At 35.3% G+C, this 17630-nt stretch overlaps 1 protein-coding gene across 1 annotated transcript in view; it reads right to left on the reverse strand.

Moving 5' to 3' along the window:
- Positions 1–17630, reverse strand: part of RGS12 (regulator of G protein signaling 12) — a 208328-nt gene that overhangs the window by 50610 nt on the left and 140088 nt on the right. Inside the window, 2 exon segments of the mRNA XM_074274976.1 lie at positions 789–881; positions 1578–1747. Of these exon segments, the coding sequence (XP_074131077.1) occupies positions 789–881; positions 1578–1747 (263 nt within the window).

The raw sequence follows: 17630 nt of genomic DNA on the forward strand, positions 1-17630 counted from the left end.
TGAGCTTCTGTACAATCTTTTTCATTTGACCAGTTCTACTTTTTAATGAATTCTTTTCATCAATGAATTTTTACTCATCTTTATTTTCCATTTGGTCAATTGTATTTTTGAGGAGTTCTCTTCAAGTGGATTTTTGTGTTCCTTTTACCATTTGACCTATTTGATTTTTTAAAGTGCTATTTTCTTCACTATTTTTGTGCCTCCTTTACTATGAATTTATAGTTAGAAAGGAATAGTCAAACATCCTCATTTTCTAGATGAGAACCCTTAGATTCAAAGATGGTAGCATTCTGCGTTTGGTGGCACAGTTAAGAAGTAGGCAAGCTTGCCTTTAAATCCATGCCCTCTAACTATAGACCCAGTACTCATTCAACTAGATAAAGCTTGCTAAGACTTTTGTATACCAATTCAGTGTCATCAAAATAAAATGTTATATGTATTAGAGCAGCTTCAAAATTATAATTCAATTGTTTTTATCATATCTGACTGTGTGGCCTCATTTGAAGTTTTGTTGGCAGAAATACTGGAGCTTACCATTTCCTTCTCCACCTCATTTTATAGATGATGAAACTGAGGCAAACAGGACTAGTGATCTTAATTTTGCCCAGCTTATCTGTCTTGAGGTTGATTTGCACTCAGATCTTCCTGATTCCAGGCCACATGATTTAAAATTTCTTCTTCCAAACTATTGTGGATACTAGTCATAAGCTTATAGAGTATACATGGGAAAAAGAACACTGTTCCTTCATCTTATCTTATTAATCACTCATATATATAATTGACATTACCTCTTTTTTGTCATGTGCAGGTACATGGCTAAAATATTCACAGGCCTGCCAGAATAAAATATTTTCTTCACTGAATTCTTTCCTTAGAAAATCCTAGGGAAAAATATCAAGAATTAAAATTGCAGTCTTAATAAAGAAAAGCTTTTGTCTAACATGCTGTTATCTTTTCCTCATATGCTTTCTCTTCTTTTTTTCCTGAGAAATTACTATTCTGTGGGCATCCTCCGGCAGAGAAGTTCAGAGCCAGGAAAAATAGAACTGGTCACTTCACACCATAATCAATTTTTCTAACAGCCCTGACTTTCTTAAGAGCTTAACATTCATTTTTATTATTGTTGAAAGTTAAGTACAGTGATACATTTCTGTACAAAAAGCACTGAACAGAAAATTCAGGGGAAAAAAAAACATACTTTGTGGCTGTGAAACTTTGAATAAATAAGGAACAAAATTTCTAATCTTTTTTTTTTCCTTTCTGGCTTCTAGTCACTATAAATCCATGTGAACCAGGGGGACACTCTGTTTTGCCCTATTTATGAGTAAACAATTTAATACCCAATCAACCCAACTTACTCCCAAAGGAAGTAAGTGCAACAGGAGTGGATTAAAGATGAGGCCCAGTGAGGGATAATGTAATGAAATGTCATAAAATAGAAAAAAAGATAGGATCTATTGAAAAGTATTTAACCTCTTAACTTTGTTATCCTTTGAGGACCCCTTGGAAATTCTGTCAAATCTTTAAATTCATATTTCTGTTTATCTCAAGTTTCATTGTCTTTCTTCCTTACTTACAGAAAAGTATCTAACACCGATAGGATCTTGTAGAAGACGCTCGAATGAAACAGCCCAACTTGCAACTCTCCTTTCCCGAAGTCTTCTGCAACTCTGTACACTGGGAAGGCTGGCATTGCTACTCAGGCTGTTGTTGCTAACACAATCTTTCAAATCAGTACTGTTTAACTCTGTTGGAAAAACACAAGTGCATTCTTTTTATTCTTGAATAATCTGTGGCACTATATTTCAGTTTTCTGCCTATGCATTAAAAAATAAAGAATGACCCTCCATTTTTCCATCCATTAGATTTCTTTTTAAAAAGGAAATAATCAACCTTCAGACATGTTCCTATGTAAAATAAAGGAAATTAGGTCACTAAGATAATTAAACACTTAAAAAAAAAAGTCCAAATAGAAGTAGTAACTGCTGGTGCAAAACATTTTAAGCACCTGTTTTCCAGGGCATACATTAAACTGAATACCATATGACCGTCTATCTTGAGTAAGCTGAAAAAAGAAAGAAGGCAATAATCCCTTGGCTATCATTACTTAGTAAGTATCCTTAAATAATATATTCTCCTTTTTGAAATGGAAAATAAACAATCAAAAAAGTTCCATAGTGTATTCATCCAATGAGTCTAATAAACTTCACAATTTTAGAGAAAGGAATACAATGCTATTATCATTATATACCACTAAATTCAAATTTTGAAGATAAGATAATCATAATATTCTGAGTAATTGATTAAATGCCAGTACCACAAACATGAACTCATTTGTGTACAAGTAAATTATCTAGTATATGGCCTATTTTAAAATATGAAAAATCATATCTTTTCATCAAATATGTTTCTTAGGCAGTTTTAAGAAATACATCTGGTTTACAGATTAAGCACTCTGGTGCTATATATGCACAGGGTAATCAGAGTAAGTTATCTCTGGTTGATTAGGAACTATGTACTCAAGGCCAAGGTCACTGATTTAAATTTTGTATGTACTAGATAAATCTTCCATCTTCTACTTCCCCAGTTTTCATGCTTAATCTCAGGATATTATCTCAATAATGAATATTGTTGGTAACAAGTCAGGCTGATTTGAGAATATATAGGGACCAGAACAAAATCAAAACATCACTAAATGATAGCAATGGGGATTTAATGAGCTTCAGGGGCTAGTCCAATTCTCTATTTTTTTTTCATATAATGAACACTGTGGCATGGGTTTATTTTAAATAAATTTTTATATGTATGCAAACATACATGTACATATGTGTATGTGTACATATATATTCTTTAACCCATTTGCTCAGCCATGAGAATTTCAGTTTAAAGCAAGGAAAATTTTCTTGACTTTTGACATCCTGAAATATAGAACAAGGCAATTCAAGGAGGATATAAACTACATTCCTTGCTATATAAGAAAAGAAAAGCAGCACTATCCTTCCACATCTCTTATTTACTCCAGGATATCCCAAGATATGTCCCAAAAGCATGTCATACTTAAAATATTCTAAATTCTGCTTATTATTATTTTATTGCTTTTGTGTTTAAGTATCATTTTAATAGCCCATTGCCCCCAATAGAATCTTCTTTAATTACAAAGAAAAGAAAATAAGTCAACACACTGACTATATCTAAAAACTTCTCCCCAAAGTGGAATGATTCAATTCCAGTTTTTTTTAACTCAAATTTGTTACTATTTTGATCATAATACTCAAAGTTTAGAAGGTTTTTTTCCTTATATTTATGTAATCATTAACTTGTTTTATTGATTGTGATTATTAAACTTCGATGCACTTCACAGAAATTGTCCTGTTTCTCCTAATTCTTCATATGCATGTTTTTTAATGATGCAACAATATATTCAAATACTATAAATGTTCTATCATTTTTTCTCCATTTGAAGGACAGCACAATGCTGATACTTCTTTTGTTATTACAGAAAGTCCTGCTAAAAATATTTTTGTATGTCTGCCTTTCTGTCTTGTTTTGCCCCTTTTGGATGCATAATTATTAGTAGCATCAGTAGGGCAAAGAGCTTGCACAATTTTATATCTTTTTTATTAGAGTACACAATAGTTGTGAAGAATTTTAGGGCCAATATGGCTCTACTGAAAAAGAGATTGCTATATATTATCTTCCTGTAGCCCCTGTAATAATTATGTGGGGTTTTGTTTTTGTTTGTCTTTTGCCATTTTCACTAATCTGAGGGTTTTGAGATAAAATCAAAGATTTGGTACCATTTTTATTATCTAGTTAATATTTTACCAAGCATTATTTCATATGATTGCTGATAGTTTGTGTTTCTTCTTTTGAAAATTATTGCAATCCTCTAATTTTTGAAGAGGAAGAAACTGAAACCCAGAGAGTTTAAGCAACTGCCCAAGGTCTCAAGGAGATAGAATCTGATCCCAACAAGGTTCTGTGACTCCAGCACCAATGTGTCTACTAAACTGCCTCCAGATCTGGGAAGTTTGACTGGGGAGCATGCCAGAGGGGGAAAAAAAAGAAGAAAAGCATCTAATTCAGAAGACAGGTTCTATTGATGGCTATCTTTGCCACCAACTTCACATAAAAAATTGATAAAAGTAGCTTGTGCTTACATAAGATTCTACACTCTTCAAAGAACTTCAACAACATAAGCTACTATTGCCTCTTAGTCCATTCCAATTTGAATGGTCCATGACTTTATAAAATGACTAAATCATTTTACTTCTGTGAGTCTAATAAAATCTTTAAATATCTGTCAAATGAGGATAAAAATATTTTCTCCAGAAAAAATGGGAAGAATCCTTGTGAATTTTAAAGTACAATAGTAACATGTTTTTATATAATCGTGGTATTCAGAGATAGAGAATATCTAGTCCAAATTCTTGCTTTATGGATACCTTTTGTATATAAATGGCAGAATACAAGCAAAGAGAGTAAGTTATAATAGCTTAATTGGAAATAAATGATTGTCAGGGGAATGGAGTATAAAAGTGATCAAGACTTTTTGGTTGTGTCTTTTGGGCTTCAAAGTGACAGAAAGTATGAATTTATTATAAGTCAAGATATTCGCACATAAGTGTACCACCATTTCAGGCTAGGGTTATCATCTGGCACTTTTTACAACAGGAAGAACAAAACATTCAAAGTTTTGCAAGCATTTTAAATAGGAAAAGAAATGTCAGGGACAAGGAGTTAATGTTCTCACCATGGAAGAAAAGAAAAATAATAAGTCTCAATAAAATATAACAATGGACATCAGCAATTTTTTTTTATTTTCAAGGCTTGTATCACTAACGTAATAATAGTAAAGATTCTATCATAAAGAAGAATAACATTTGTGGATAACATAGCTGCACTCTTACTAAAGACAGAGAAAGAAAAGTGTATTGATTTCATCCTGTAACTAAAATATACTATCCAATAATATTATGGCTTGTGTTAGGGAACACGAAGCCAAGGCTGTTGCTAAATATGTAATGAACACTATTTGCCATGCACTGTTTTAAGCCATAGAGACTATAGAACATTAAAACACAAGTAAAAGTTACACAAGTGAAAAATAGAGGCTGAATAATTTTTTCATTGACTTGGCCAGTTTTAGCTGAAGGATTTGGAGTGGGAACCTGATCTGTTCTCTAGGAGATTGTGTCTTACCGGGACTGAATCATGGATCGGCATTGGGAGGGAGCCGAGAAGTCGGCTAGGCCCCTCATCTTGGAGAGGGAGAGCTGAGACGTGTGGAAGCGAGACGACTTACTCAGCATCCCACAGCTTGTGAGTGCTACGCCAGAAAGATGCTATACTTAGGCTGCAGCTCTCAGAGATGATGTTCGAAACCTTCCTTCATTCTCTCCTTTGAAAATGGGAGTCGGTGACCACAGGTCGCTCCCAGGTGTCTGCATGACTATCCCAGCCAAACCCCCGACAATGCTGTCACACCTCACATTATATGGAAGCTCACCCTAAATCAGGCTCCCAGGACTTAAGGATTAGAAGCATGAAGAGAGTTAAAAGGACTCCTTCTAAGTTGTTCCTTCTATAAGTTATGGCCTTCAAGTCAAACTCTGTGCTACTCTGGCCATCTGCTGTGGTGAAAATATCTGGGAAGTGTCTTAATGATTGATATCTGTGGCTGGAGGTACTCTGGACACTGTAATAAACTAAAGGTAAAGAAAACGTTTCTCAGCAGTTGAGATCTGTAGTCTCAGAAATGCTTCCCAGTTATTCTCATACACCGTCTCGCAAGAAGCTAGGAACTGGCCACTATGTACAGAAGAGATGGGACAATGAAGGATCAAACATTAACACCAATTTACATAAAGGAAAGTCACTGTCTAGTTCTAGAGATGGAAACATGATAAAAGCAGCTCTATGGAGCCATGATTTATGAGCAAAAGTTTAAAGGTCAAAGTACAGTTGAAGCAATCAATGTTATCACCAGGTACACTGGCCTTCTGTTAATTAGAACAGAAGGTGGGAGGCAAAATGATTTCATGAAAACAGCAATGAAATGAGAGCCAAGATAGAGAGTCCGCCTCTTGCCTTTTCAAGGTGAAAGACCCTCCAAGAGCCTTTGAGCCTCCTTTTCAAAGGAAGAGGCGCCATGGTGCACCAGACAGGAGGGTAGCCTTGCAACTAGGATGGCTGAGTTTGTCCTGACTGTGACTCCAGAAGCTGGGTGACACTGGGCAAGCTCCACAAGCTGTCCGGCTCCCGGGGCAGAGAGGAGGATGCCCTTGCCCTGGAGAAGGCATTTCTCCTCCAGGAATTCTACATCTCTAAATGACAGATCCAATCCCCATCTTTATTTATGTAGGAACATGGTTGCCTTAAATGTCTCTAGGGCACTTTCCTACTCTCTGATTCTAAGGATAGTTGGAACCTCCTATAATCAGGTCTCACTACTCTCATAGGGTTCCTATGAAGTGAATTTTCTTCGTTCAATTTGCCAAACATTCATTAAACAATTACTCTATATAAGGCACTGCACTCATAGTCCCCTGAGGAGCACATACTCTCCTGAAAGGTCCGACACGTACACAAATATGGAAATGACAAGTACAAAAATAATCTGGAAGCCAGAGCACACTAACAACCGGAGAAGGGGAGTTCCAGGAGGAGGTCACAGCTAAAGCTTGAAGGAAAACAAAGTGGAAGGGGGAAGGGAATAAGAGAATACACAACGGAATGCGTATTCCAGGAATGGGGATGGATTGTATGAAAGTACAGAGGCAAGCAGGAAATGAGTTCAAAGAACAGGGAATTCAAGGGACTCAGCATTTGACCAGGTAGCTACTATTCTCAAAGATTCTCAATGCATAAAACTTCACAGATTTTCTCAGGACACTGGACTCTTAAGTTGGCACTGCTGAATAAAATGTTGATCTCAAAATAAAAGAACTGGAAATTTTATCAATTTTACAATCTACTGATAACGCACTATTACTTTGCTGCCAAACCATGACAGACCACACAGAAAATAGGATAATATGTATGTATGTAAATATATGCATTCACGCATATGTACATATATACACACAAACATACACAAAAATGGAGAAACTGACCCATTTGTGGAATAGATTTCTAAAAATACTAATTTGTCTCATCTCTGGAATTAAAAAAACATCAAACATATAATATATAATGACCAACTAAAAGATTTAATTTTCTTGTGAGGAATACTATGCTATGTTAATTGAGCTTTCATATTAAAAGTGTCTCTTTTTAAAAATTCCTTGATACATTAATTCTTACATATATATATAAAGATGAATAATAAAGGAGGAAATGAAAACTGTCTCTAATTTTCTGATTATATGTACAGAGATGCCAATACACCCAAATGATATAATTAAGAAAAAGACACTTTTAAGGAAGCTATATATAAGATTGCTAACCCCAAAAATATAGTACCTACACTAGGATTTTTGATAAATTGATAAATTAGACTAAAGAACAATTAAGAAGAAAATGAAGAAAAGAGACAAAACACTAAGGTATCATTTTAGACAAAAAGGAAAACTCAGAAAAAAATGAAGCATTTGTGTTATCACTGTCAGTTGTAAAATTATATCTACACTACTTATACCCCAAAAATACTGTGAGAAAATGCTCTGTAAATGTTAAACCACTATTTATTGATATGAGAGCTATTACTATTATCATTATGATGTTAAATATATGAACTTAATCACACTCTCACACACACACACTTAGGAATGAATGAGAGGTAGTATAGCAACACATAGTGACAGCGTGGGTGCCAGGAAAAACCGAATTCAAATCTTATCTCTCAGACACACTGCTTTTGTGACTCACTGGACCTCATAGTGCTTGCTCAGTGACCATGTATATGCATATATACATGCTTATGTACATATGTATTATGTATGTACACACAGGAGCTTTAGAGTCTGAATTCCGGCTCTACCATTTGCTAATTACTTGATTGTAAACAAGTCATTCCTCATCTCTGTGCCTTGGCTTCCTCATCTATATATTACCTGACTCCCTTAATTTGCTGTGGAGAAGAAGTAAATCAGAAGAGACATGTGAGCTGTTATTATAAGACCAGATAAACCACTGTTGGAGGTGGAATTTGCTCTCTCTTCCCAATCTGATCTTGCTTTCTGCCAGAGAAACAATTCAAAACTTAATTCATTATTTTTATGTTCACCTTAACAAGATGAGGTGATTACAAAAATATTTCTATCATTCAGTGAAAACAAAGATAAAAGCTGTCTCAATTCAAGTGCATCCTAGGAGTATTGTATACAAGAGTTTTTGTAATTAAATAGTGGTGATTAAAGATCACCAGCAGATGAAAACCCATGATGATGGAAGAGAAAAGTAAGACATTCTAATCCAATTCAAGATTGCCTAATGTTTTCTAGAAATTTCCTAACCAATGATTACTAGAGTGACAGATGCAGGAGCTTGTCTACCCTAGATTCTGCTGATAACACTGACTCACTAAAATAGTAACCATTCAAAAAATGAACTTAGTGTATTTGTTGTGGAGGAAAATAATGGAAATCACACAAGGTGTATATTGCCTTAAGAGGACGCACTTGAAGTACAAATCCATAGAATTTGGAACTATAATGGATTTTTAAAAATTGTTCATTATTTCAATGAGAAAATTTGTCCCACACAGGTAAGTGACAGAGTTGGAACCCAAATCCAGTCCTCTCACTCTAAGTGTTACCATTCCTTATATTACAGAAAAATCTAAATTTACAAAACAGATAAAAAAATTAAGGCGTGGTTATTAGCATTACAAAAAGAGGTTTGTCAAAAGGATTCATTTTAGGGGTCTTTACAACTGTGCCATCTGCTAACAAATTTAAAATAGCACTTGACTTATCAAAACAGCCTAATTAGCACAAAACTTTCAAAAACCCATCCAGTACATGAGGCAAAGTACATACTAGAGCTTGACAAAGTACAACTCTTTTGTGTCAAACCTAAAGTGGGTGAAACTCATTTAAATTGTCAGATTTATATTAGCATTTTCATATGTAGCTGAGAATTTGTAGAAAGTTAGCTCTCCTCTGTTGACCATTTCAAGAACTGAAGTTATTCTATAAATAACTTCTTTAAAACAAAACAAAACAAAAAAAGCCTTCAAAATTCCTCTAATCACACAAAAGCATTTACCATTCTTCATGTAACTGCTATAGTTCTTACTGACAGCAAAGACAAGCCTAAAAATATACCAGTTATAAGTCCATAATACTTTCTCAAGGCTTCTTTTGCCTGATTCTCTTGTGCATACAGTTCAAAACACAAACTTATTTGTCTTTGTAACTGAAAAATCCAGAAATAGACTTCAGAAAAAATCTATTTTTAAAAAACTATCACATTACACTACATACTTGCACATTTTCAAAAACTAGTTAAATTCACAAAAATGCTATCCTAATGGAACTAAGTTTCTTAAATTCTATTTTAAAAATAAAACTGAAATGAAAATTATCATTACAAATGTTTGTTATTAAATGCAATGAAATTTTACTTGACTTTAAAAATCCATTATATTTAAATTTTAAAGCTATTATTACATTCCCCAAATCATAATTATCACTTTTTTCCAAATACAACTCATAATCAGACTTAAAAATCAATTATTAAATAAAAATATTTACATTCTTCACCCCACATAACTATAGATAGCAGTTGTCATGTACCAAACATACCTCTATACCAAATAATTCAGTCTGTTCAGAAAAACTACTATAATAGGTACATACCCAGGATGGAAGTTTTCTAATGTTCCACTAAGGACTTTACCTGGATAAAGCTGATAAGAGCCACTGTGATGCCATTTAACCAAATACTTCCAACCATTGACTGCTAACCACCCCTCTGAATCCATACCAAATTCAGCTGTAATCGCCCAAGAAGGGCTGGACGAAGGTTCTTGCTACAAAACATGGCATTGTTCCTTTGGTAAGTCTTCCTGAAGAAGGTAAACAACTGTAATTTCTCCAAAAATTCCAATCATTCAGTTTGACAAAGTCATTTCTTGAATATCATAGTCTCAAGCAGGCGAAACTAATAGAATACTTGACACAAAGCATTATAGAAGACGCCATAAATAATTTAAAGAGAAGACCTTTAGCCTGCTGTTGCTAAAGGAACTTGAATTATTTAGGTCACATAGCTACAGTAACTGTGCACTAGGTGGTATTAATGCTAAAAGATCAACACCAAGCCTGTTAAGAGAAAATAACGAATCATCAATTTCCCACAAATCAGAATAGCATTGAAGGATTAAAAAAGAAAAAAAAAAATCTTCAATTTAAGTATAACATTTGGGCATAGCTTAATAAAATTCATTTTCCTACAATACATATTTTAAACCACAATTCAACAAGAAACTAAATTTTTCAAACATTTTTATGAAAATAAATTATTTTTTGGTGAAAAAGAAAATAAAAACTCATAAGATATCAAAACTATTCATTTGTTTACATGTTGTGCAGCCATGAAAAAATAATTTTATTTAAATTCTCAAAGAATCAAAGCATAAATAATACACCTTTCTTTAAAAACAAAAGGGATAATAATTTCATTCATTCAAACATTAAGTGCCTATTGTAAGCACAACATTAGGTTGGATATTAGGTATAGAGAACATCCATTTCAAAAAGACAAGTTCTCTCACTCTAGTAGAGCTTATAGACTAGAAGGGAGACAAGAAACAACTCAATACTACATAGTCAACATATATAAAGAGGTATCAAACTATCTGCAACTAACTTAGATGGAACACCAAACTAGAAGTCTGGTTTGATTCTAAGATTCCTCAGTGAATCTGTGATCATTCATGAGAAATTCACTTAACCTTCCATCCCTCTGTTTTCTCAGCTGTCCAACCAACAATCTTTGGTCTGGAAAGATCCCTGGGATTTTGCAAGACTAGTTTCTCTCAAGTTATAAATTCTTAGAAGAACACTTTTAGAAAAATAGAGTAACTTGTAATTTTCTGACATTTGGATCACAAATTGATCTAAATATTTGTAATGTACTTATTATGCATATATAAATATTGCTTTACTTGAAAGACGAACAGAACAAAGCAAGCTCCATTAAAAATAAACTGTTAGGATGGGAAGTGGTTTTAGGGGGGTTCTACAAAAACAGATGGTGAAAATTAAGTCATTTCTAAGTTATCTAGATAGATCTACAAATTCTGGGCAGATATTTCAAATGAACATGATTTTTTAACTTCAAATATCTAGCTACTGTGTGCATATATGTATAGATCAGTCTCAAAATAAGATTTATGGGATTAAAAATAAAACCAGTGAAATTAAGCCTCAAGAGTAAACCTCTCTACATTCTACTTTGCTTAGAGACACAAATCATCTTTTGTTAAATCTATATTTAATATTTTAACGTATATCCAAAGCACTGGGTTCCACTAGTGTTCATGTCTTAGGTAAGCTATCAAATATGTGACCTCAGGATAGAGACTGCATTTCTCAGAGATTCTATTTTCTCAAATGTCAGATGCTCGACTAGATGGTCCCTAAGGTCCCTTCCACTTCAATTCAACTGTATTTATTATGTGCTCATTATATTCAAGACACTTATTGGTAGGGATACAAAGATGAAAAACATCAGTCTCTCTACTTAAGGCAATTATATTAAAAGGGGGTATAATATATACATGAAGAGGAATGTTATGAATTTATGTTAAACCAGATTTTTGAACTCTAATAAATGGTCAATGCTGTAAGCATCAATATTCTAACAATATTGGGAAAGGTCTTCCCTACCCCCATTCCCTTATGTAGCTAACTCTTAAGAAAAATTGACATTACATACACTATTTAATAATAATAATGATTATGACGATAGCTAACTTTACAATATTTTCTAATTTAATTCTCGCCACAACTCTAGAAAGGAAAGTATTATTATTATCCCCATTTAACAGATGAGGATATTAAGGCTGAGAAAGGTTAAGTAAATGATTTGCTCAGAAGTACACAGATAGTAATTGTCTGAAACTGGAACTGAACTCAGGATGTCCTAACTCAAGGTCCAGTATTCTATGTACCAGACCTCTTAGATCCAGAAAAATTGTAAGGGTAAAATCTGGCTCAAAGAGAAAAAAAAGTGACTTCATGGGGCTGAGAGTTTTAATGTTGGCATTGCCCTTATGTGCCCTTGGCATAGCTTCTCATTCTCTCTACCCCTCAATTTTCTCATGAGGACAGTGGAAAGATGTACTTGCCTCTAAAACTGATTCAGTATGATATACTTATTCAAAGAGTATGTACGTAATTTGGCCATATCTCACATTTAGTTGTAAGCCTTTCCTTCCCATTTTTTCAATCCCTGTGTGGCTAATATTTTTCCTTCTAAAATAGGAAGAAGGAAAGAATGGAATGGGAGATTTTTTTTTTCAAGTTCATTACTGCTGACACAATGCTTAGAAAAGCTCAACTGCCACCAATGGAAAGTGTTATATAAAATCATAAATGATTTGTTTTTGTCATGGACAGGAAGCTGAATTAAAGATTAAGGGAGAGCCTCTCAATTAACGCTCACATTCCTTTATCCAGCTCCTAAGTTTAATCAGTTAAATCTGATGCTTCGGTGGTCACAAGTTCCCCTGTTGATTTCGCACATCTCCTTTAAAACCCAACACAAATTGCTCCTCCACTGGGAAGTCTTCCTAGATTTCCCCCATCAATAATGGCCTCCCCAATTTGTGGCACTGATGGGTAACTCTCTCTTACTCATTTAACAAACATTACCAGGTGTGCATGAGAGCCACCTTTTCTATTTCCAGAGGGGACCCAGGACTCCGCAAGGCAATAACTTGTGTGTGGACTCCCTTAATGGAGGAGCCTCACTCTCTCCTCTAGAGCCCTCCAGGGCCAGTGCCAGACAAGGAGGCTGGCGATGGCCCAGGATGCAGGGTGATGATGGTGGCATTGATGTCTGGCCAAGCTTTAAGCACCTGCTCTCGCAACCTTCATGCCCACTGGAACAAACCATTCTCATCTGCCCATCCCACAGGTGCTCAAGGACCAGCACCTCGGGCTGAGGGCTTCCTGAGCTCTTGTTGGAGCTGCTATCCCAGAAGCTCCACTCTCTCATGGGGCTCCAAAAGTGGGAATTTGCCTAGCATCCAGCAAAGTATTTTGAGCAGACTAGTTAAATTAGGTTAAGGACTGACAAGCTTCAAATTTGCCAGTGAATCAGAGAGATGTATACCCCAAGCATGTGTGTTATGTGTCTTATTCCCTAACTTGACTATAAAGATTATAACAAGCCCTATCCTTCATCTAAACTTTGTGTCTCTCTTGACCTTAAGCATAGCAGTAAATGTTTAATAAATGCTTATTAAATTTAATTGCTGATTATCTCTTTACAATGTCTATGCTTCATTTCTCCAAATTCAGAGAGGATTCATTTCCAGTCTCTAATTATCTTTTCCATCTTCTTCTGGCCTTTCCACCATAATTGAAGGCCCTTGTTTGGAAACTTGGCATTCTGTCTTTCTTTTCCACCTTCTATTGCAATACACCAGGCTATAAAAGTACATTTTCTAGGATTTATTTGAAAGAAAAAAAAATAAACAAATTCTTAAATAATATACCAATGCCAGACAATAAAAGGGGACTTAAGAAAATTGCTTAATTCTAAACTGGATAAAGCTTAATCTTTTTAAACCATTTTTTTTAAAGTTCCTAACCTAAGCTTGAACCAAACCCTTCTCTAGGCCTAAGGCTTCTATCTGAATTCTTTGGGGGACTCTAAATAAATAGTGTATCATTTGAAAGAATAATATTTCTTTCTTTCTTTCCCCTCCCCCCCCCCGAGGCTGGGGTTAAGTGACTTGCCCAGGGTCACACAGCTAGGAAATGTTAAGTGTCTGAGACCACATTTGAACTCGGGTCCTCCTGAATTCAGGGCTGGTGCTCTATCCACTGCGCCACCTAGCTGCCCTGAAAGAATAATATTTCAATATCAAGGAGCACTTGGGAAGAATATAAAGATAATTGGGGGCATCCAAGAGATCAGTACTAGGCTCTCTCATTTCTTTTTCACAATTTGATGATCTATATAGATTGAGATTCGCAGTTAATAGCCACTGGTGTAGACCAACATAGCTCTTCATCTTGCTGGATGTTGGTTCATCTTTCCATAAATTCTATACAGAGGAACTCTCCAGGATGCTGTGAGTCTTCCCAGTCTTTTAAAATGAGGTAGATAACACTCAATGTGAACTTCATGCAGTCCATCTGCTCTCTCTCTTATGGCCTTCTTGTCACACACGCTCTCATCCATGTCTTTGACAGCACATCTCACAAGATATCCTCACAGATTTGCCACAACCCCTGACACTTGTCAGGCATCTTTCCATTGCCCTTTGAATCACCTACTTTAGTTCTTCAGAGACCACAATGTTCCATATTTGTGGCCACATACACATCACTGGGAGAATGGGTAACATTTCTATAAATGTTCTGGAGGAGAATGTGTAAAGTTCCACATTTGCAGAAGATTTAATTTTTCTGGGTAGTGAAATGTTAAACAGATGGACATAAACTACAAGAAGATATCCTGAAGCTGTAGGAATGGGTAGAAATATGGCACCAGAACAGGTAAATGTTGAACAGGGTCTAGAAATGAAGATGAGTTTGAATTCTCCTGCAACTGGGCCACTGAGGGAGCCTTCAATAATCCCAAACTATTCATTGCAGTAGTCACCTCTTCTCAATATGCTAGTGTTTTATATGAGTGTTTATCAAAAAATGCTATGATCTCAGAATGATCACAATTCCAAGGAGCATAAGAAGTATATTAACAATGATAACTTGAAGGTGAAAAGCAGTAGAAAAGAGGTCATTTAAGACACATCTGAGTAGATGTTCATGAGTTAAAAGTGATACTTCTGAAATATCAATAGTGCCATAGGAAGTACATTAAAGAATTTCTCTATGAAGGATCTATGGAAAGGCATTTCTGACAATCAACCAGGATGGAGGATAGCCTGCACAAATAGAAAGAACACCGCTAAGAGAGCATATAAATAAAGCTCTACTTGTAATTTGACAATTTCTTTGCTACAAATTCTAACACAGAAAATAGAAAGATGACCCAGGAAATGAATAACATATCCCATCCAAGGATCATATTTTCATAGCTTATAGTAACTTCCAACACCACCTGGTCCTTCTCAAAAGGAGAAGCTGTAGCACAACAGGGCCATCACAGTAGGTTAAGAGTTTAATATGCATATATTTGTTATACAGGATAACCCAAAGAAATGTCTATATTAATGGTCTCTTTACTCATTACATTCAAAACTCAGTTTTGTGAGTGATGTCTTTTACAATTGAATGGAGCTCCAGAAAAAAAAAAAGAAAAAACCTGCATTGAATTTTAAGGATGTAGATTGATTACCTTTGCTACAGAATGTGATCTGAAGGTCATCAGTTAAAAAAAAAAAAATGAACAAAATTGCCCAAAAAGGAAGCTAGAAATAGTATCCAAACCTTCTAAAACTACCAACCTGGTACAACCAAAGCTGGAATATTATGTGTGCCAGTCCTCAAAGTCCTCAAAGCAGCTAATGAAATGTCAGTTGGCTGCTATCACCTGAGAGAGCAAATATAAGTCCTCTGCTTGGCATTCCAAATCCTTTCATAATCCATTCCCCTTCAACATTCGCAGTCTTCTCATACCTGACACTCTCTCCTCTGTACCAGTGACACTGGCTTCCTTGCTGTTTCTCAAACAAAACACTTAATTTTCAGACTCCCAGCATTTTCACTGGCTGCCCCTCAAACATGAAATGTTCTTCCTCCTCATCTCTCCTCCTGGCTACTACTTGGCTTCCTTCAAGTCCCAGCTAAAATTACATCTACAATAAACCTTTCCCAAAGCCTCTTAATTCCAATGCCATCCCTCTGTTGAGTATTTCCAATTTGTCCTTTATGTAATTAGTAACACAATTGTTTGCATATAGTCCCTTCTGTTAGATTGTAAGCTCCTTGAGGGAAGGTAATAGAGTCCTTTGCCAATTTTTTTGGTATCCATTTATATCACTCTTTACCACACTGCCTGACACATAGTACACACACAATGCTTACTTAATGATTATCTCAGCCCTCAGAACTTCCTACTGGCTACTATAGAAGAACATAAGAAAATGATGGTCATGGTTCCTTCTTTCGAGGATTTTATAATTTAAATCCTGTGCCTCGGATTCTTTCTCTCCTTATGTCTCCAGGATTTCTTCTGTCTCGGCTAAAATTCCATCATCAACAAGAAATCTTTTCCAATTCCTCTTAATGTTAGCACCTTTGTCTTGTCTACATCTCATTTGTACATAGTTGTTTGTATGCTGTCTCCCTGATAGACTATCAGCTCCTTAGAGACAAGGATTCTCTTTGCCTTTCTTTGTGATTCAGGTGCTTAGCACAATGCTTAGCACATGTTAAGCACAAATAAAAGATTATAGACTCTAATATTGACTAATATATAATGAAAACACATATCATTGCAGAGAACTGAAATATATAGAAATCCATAACAAGCAGCGACTCTATAGATATCTATCAAGCTTATTAGGCATTAACAGGAGTAGAGAAGATCTAGAAAGATTTTAGTGATGACATTTGTAAACTATAAGAATTAAGGATACATTGCCAATTAGGCCCTTGATTTTGGGTGCTGAGCCTGAGTGCTGTGAGAGGAATGCTTCTTTCAAAAAATTTTTGCTCCTTTTTCCCAAATTTCACCCACAGATTATGCAGACTCCACCACTCAACATAATCTGTAAACTTGTCCCTACTTTCTAACTACTTGGTTTAAGCCATATAAATATTGGAAGCTGGTTTTTTTTTCAATTTTTTTCTTTAATAATCAATTACCTCTGAATTCAAGTGAAGGGGCAACAAAAATATGAACTCACTCAAAATACTACCTGAAACTTTTTTTTTTTCTTTCTTTCAGGTAGTATTGTATAAGTACATGTTAGAAAAGATTCCTCCACAGTGGTAGAAATTTTATAGGTGGAACCTATTGTATTTCTACTACAATCAATGATTAATTTTTATAGAATTTTCATTTTCCACAGACAGATCCCAAATTTGTTTACTGTTTTGTTTTCCAAGTCGATCAGGATTGAGTGACTTGCCCAGGGTCACACAGCTAGTAAGAGTTAAGTGCCTGAGGCTGGATTTAACTCCTTCTGACTCCAAGGGTGGTGCTCTATCCACTTTACCATCTAGTTAACAAGTTAACTTTGATGAATTTGAATTGTCATAACCCTTATGAATCTCCACAACTTGGCTTTTTCCAACTCTTCTAGTTTTCTTACACTTCTTAGTCCTCTTCACGTACTCTAGGATCCAATGATATGGACCTCCTTTCTTTTCCTCAAACATTCCATTTCCAGCCATTTTCACTGATGGCTTCCTAGGCCTGGATGTTCCCTACCACCACCTTCTCACTTCCCTCTCCCTCCTTTAAGATTCCTCAAATCCACGAGGCTTTCACTGGTTGTCTCTCTTTTCTCCACCACTACAAATGCTTAAGATTACCTT

This window comes from Sminthopsis crassicaudata, chromosome 6 (genome assembly GCF_048593235.1).
Source record: "Sminthopsis crassicaudata isolate SCR6 chromosome 6, ASM4859323v1, whole genome shotgun sequence".
NCBI classification, from domain to species: domain Eukaryota; kingdom Metazoa; phylum Chordata; class Mammalia; order Dasyuromorphia; family Dasyuridae; genus Sminthopsis; species Sminthopsis crassicaudata.